This window comes from Bison bison, unplaced genomic scaffold (genome assembly GCF_000754665.1).
Source record: "Bison bison bison isolate TAMUID 2011002044 unplaced genomic scaffold, Bison_UMD1.0 scf7180017853481, whole genome shotgun sequence".
Taxonomy (NCBI): domain Eukaryota; kingdom Metazoa; phylum Chordata; class Mammalia; order Artiodactyla; family Bovidae; genus Bison; species Bison bison.
Genome location: NW_011484054.1, coordinates 12,583 through 15,480, shown reverse-complemented (window position 1 = coordinate 15,480; position 2,898 = coordinate 12,583). Strand labels below are relative to the sequence as shown.

Below are 2,898 nucleotides of genomic sequence, written 5' to 3'. Positions count from 1 at the left end.
TTATGTGTCACATCACTGAGGGTAGAGTTCCAAGGCTTTTTCAAGCTGGTAATTAGAATGTTCTTGACATATTGGACCCAAAATGTATGCCATTCACAATCTTCTCTTGAATGGATATATTAAAAAATTAAACATTTAATTCTCCCCACCCCCACCTTGTTTATATGCAAACTGCTTCTAATACACAAACTCAGCTCTTGTAAGAACTAGATGGAACCAAGGAGCAATAGCAAAAAGTCCTTTTTGTTATGTTCCTGGTCTTTTACATTTTGACTGTACAGGGCAACTTTCTCATTATCATTACTGTAACTGTCAGTAAGACCCTGAACTCACTGATGTACTTTTTTCTTGCTAGCTTATCATTTATGGATGTCACTTATTCTTCTATTACCCCCAGATTGATTTCAGACTTATTCTTTGGGGGAAAAAACATATCCTTTGAATCTTGCATGACTCAGCTGTTTGCAGAGCACCTTTTTGCTGGATCAGGGGTCTTCCTTCTGCTGGTGATGGCCTATGACCGCTATGTGGCCATCTGTAAGCCCTTGCATTACTTGGTGATCATGAGGCAGAGGGTGTGTGTTGTGCTGCTGCTGCTGTCCTGGTTTGGAGGTTTTCTGCACTCAGTAATTCAACTTAGCACTATTTATGGGCTCCCATTCTGTGGCCCGAATGTCATTGATCACTATATTTGTGACATGTACCCTTTACCGAAACTCGTCTGTACTGACACCTATGTCACTGACCTCTTAGTTGCATCCAATGGGGGGCTGATTTGCACTATTGTGTTTCTGCTCTTGCTCATCTCCTATGGAGTCATCCTGCACTCTCTGAAGAACCTGAGTCAGGAAGGGAGGCGGAAAGCCCTCCAGACCTGTGGTTCCCACATCACTGTGGTTGCTTCTTTGTTCCTTGTATTTTCATTAAGGCAAGACCTGCTAAGACCTTCCCCACTGACAAATCTGTGAGCATGTTCTATACAGTCATAACCCCCATGCTGAACCCATTAATCTACAGTCTAAGAAATTCTGAGTTGACTAATGCTATGAAGAAGCTCTGGCAAAGGAACACCATATCTGATAGTAAATAAGTGCATCATCTACCATAAAGGGAGCCATTTGACATTGGGGTTCATTTACTTAGATTACAAAAGTAATTTTAAAATTTGATTCTGATTTCCCTTTCTTCAGAGACTTTGTGATAATTATATGAATGTTTGCAATTAATACAGCTATGCTATTATTAACAGTTTACCTACTTACTAGGATATAAGGTCTATAATTTCTTGTTTATCACTGTACCTAGAAAGAGGTAATGCCTATATATCTAGGAATTAGTAATATATTTTAAAAAATAGAGACATCACTTTGCCAACAGAAGTCCATATGTCAATGCATAGTTTTTCCAATAGTCATATATGGATATGAGATGTGGACCATACAGAAGGCTGAACACAGAAGAACTGATGCTTTTAAACTGTGGTGCTGCCAAAGACTCTTGAAAGTCCTTTGAAATGTGAGGAGATCATACTAGTCAATCCTAAGAGAAATCAACCCTGACTATTCATTGGAATAACTGATGCTAAAGCTGAAGCTCCGAAACTTTGGCCACCTGATGGGAAGAGTTGACTCATTGGAAAAATCCCTGATGCTGGGAAAGATTGAGCACAGGTGGAGAAGGGGGGTGACAGAGCATGAGATGGCTGGATGGCATCACCAACTCAATGGCCATGAATTTGAGCAAAGTCTAGGAGATAGTGAAGGACAAGGAAGCTTGGTGCACTGCAGTCCATGGGTTCATGAAGAGCTGGATATGACTAAATGTCAAGAACAGTAATTTAAAATGAATTAAGAAATTATTATCAGTTTTACTGATTTTTAGGTTTATATATAGTTAACTTTTAAACTTTTTATATAGAATTTTAACTATTATATAGTCACCCTGAAATTTAATCAATTCATGTATTTATCTTTTTTACTCTTTTTCAGAGACAGGATACTTTTTATATAGATTTGTGTCATTTAACTGGAACATTTTTATATATACAATTTTATATATTTAATTTTATATAAGTTGCTTTCTTTACTATATTTAAGTTGCATTATTCACAAAATGTTTAATTTAATGCTTTAACTTTATAAGAAAAATTGAAATCGAAAAAAGATATTAATAAATAGTATAAAGGAAAACCAAGTAAACTGGGATTCAATGTCAAATAAATTTCCTATTTTTCTCTCAGTATTTTCTAGTCCTCATGCTCAGAATTTAGCCCTAAGTCTGTTTCTTAATTGATGGCTTAATTGGTGGCTCAGTCAGGAAAGAACCTGCCTGCAACACAGGAGACCTGGTTTCAATCCCTGATTCCGATCCCTGATTCAAGATCTCCTGGAGGAGGAAATGGCAACCCACTCTAGTATTCTTGCTTGGGAAATCACATGGAGAGAAGAACCTGGTGGGTTATAGTTCATGGGGTTGCACAGAGTCAGATAAGACTTAGCGACTAAATCACTACCACCAATAATCTTTGAAACAAAATATATTAACCAATGTATATTTGCTTCTTTCTATATATGTAACACTTGCTTTTGGTATCTGACATATGAAAAATATTTCTATTATCAATCTATAATATCCCTTAACTTTTCTTAAGCTACACAATACTCTGTATAGATTTATACTAAAATTGACATGTCCATTCCTCTTCATTTGGTTCCTAAACGTCTCTATGAGAAATAATTTTCCAATAAATATGTTTTTGAATTGTGCAATTATGAGTTCCTAGGCATAGAATTTTTTTTTGCTATTTCTTTTTTTTTAAATTTTAATTTATTTTTTTTTACTTTACAATATTGTATTGGTTTTGCCATACATCAACATGAATCCGCCACGGGTGTACAC

At 36.0% G+C, this 2,898-nt stretch overlaps 1 protein-coding gene across 1 annotated transcript; it reads left to right on the top strand.

Annotated features, from left to right (window-relative positions):
* Positions 1–230: 230 nt before the first annotated feature.
* On the top strand, positions 231–1,090 carry LOC104999267 (olfactory receptor 4A47-like; the record flags this gene model as incomplete). Its single annotated transcript, XM_010854813.1, is given in 2 exon segments — positions 231–897; positions 900–1,090. Coding segments are annotated over 2 exon segments (858 nt in total), but the record flags the coding sequence as incomplete, so codon positions are not given.
* Between the last annotated feature and the right edge of the window lie 1,808 nt (positions 1,091–2,898).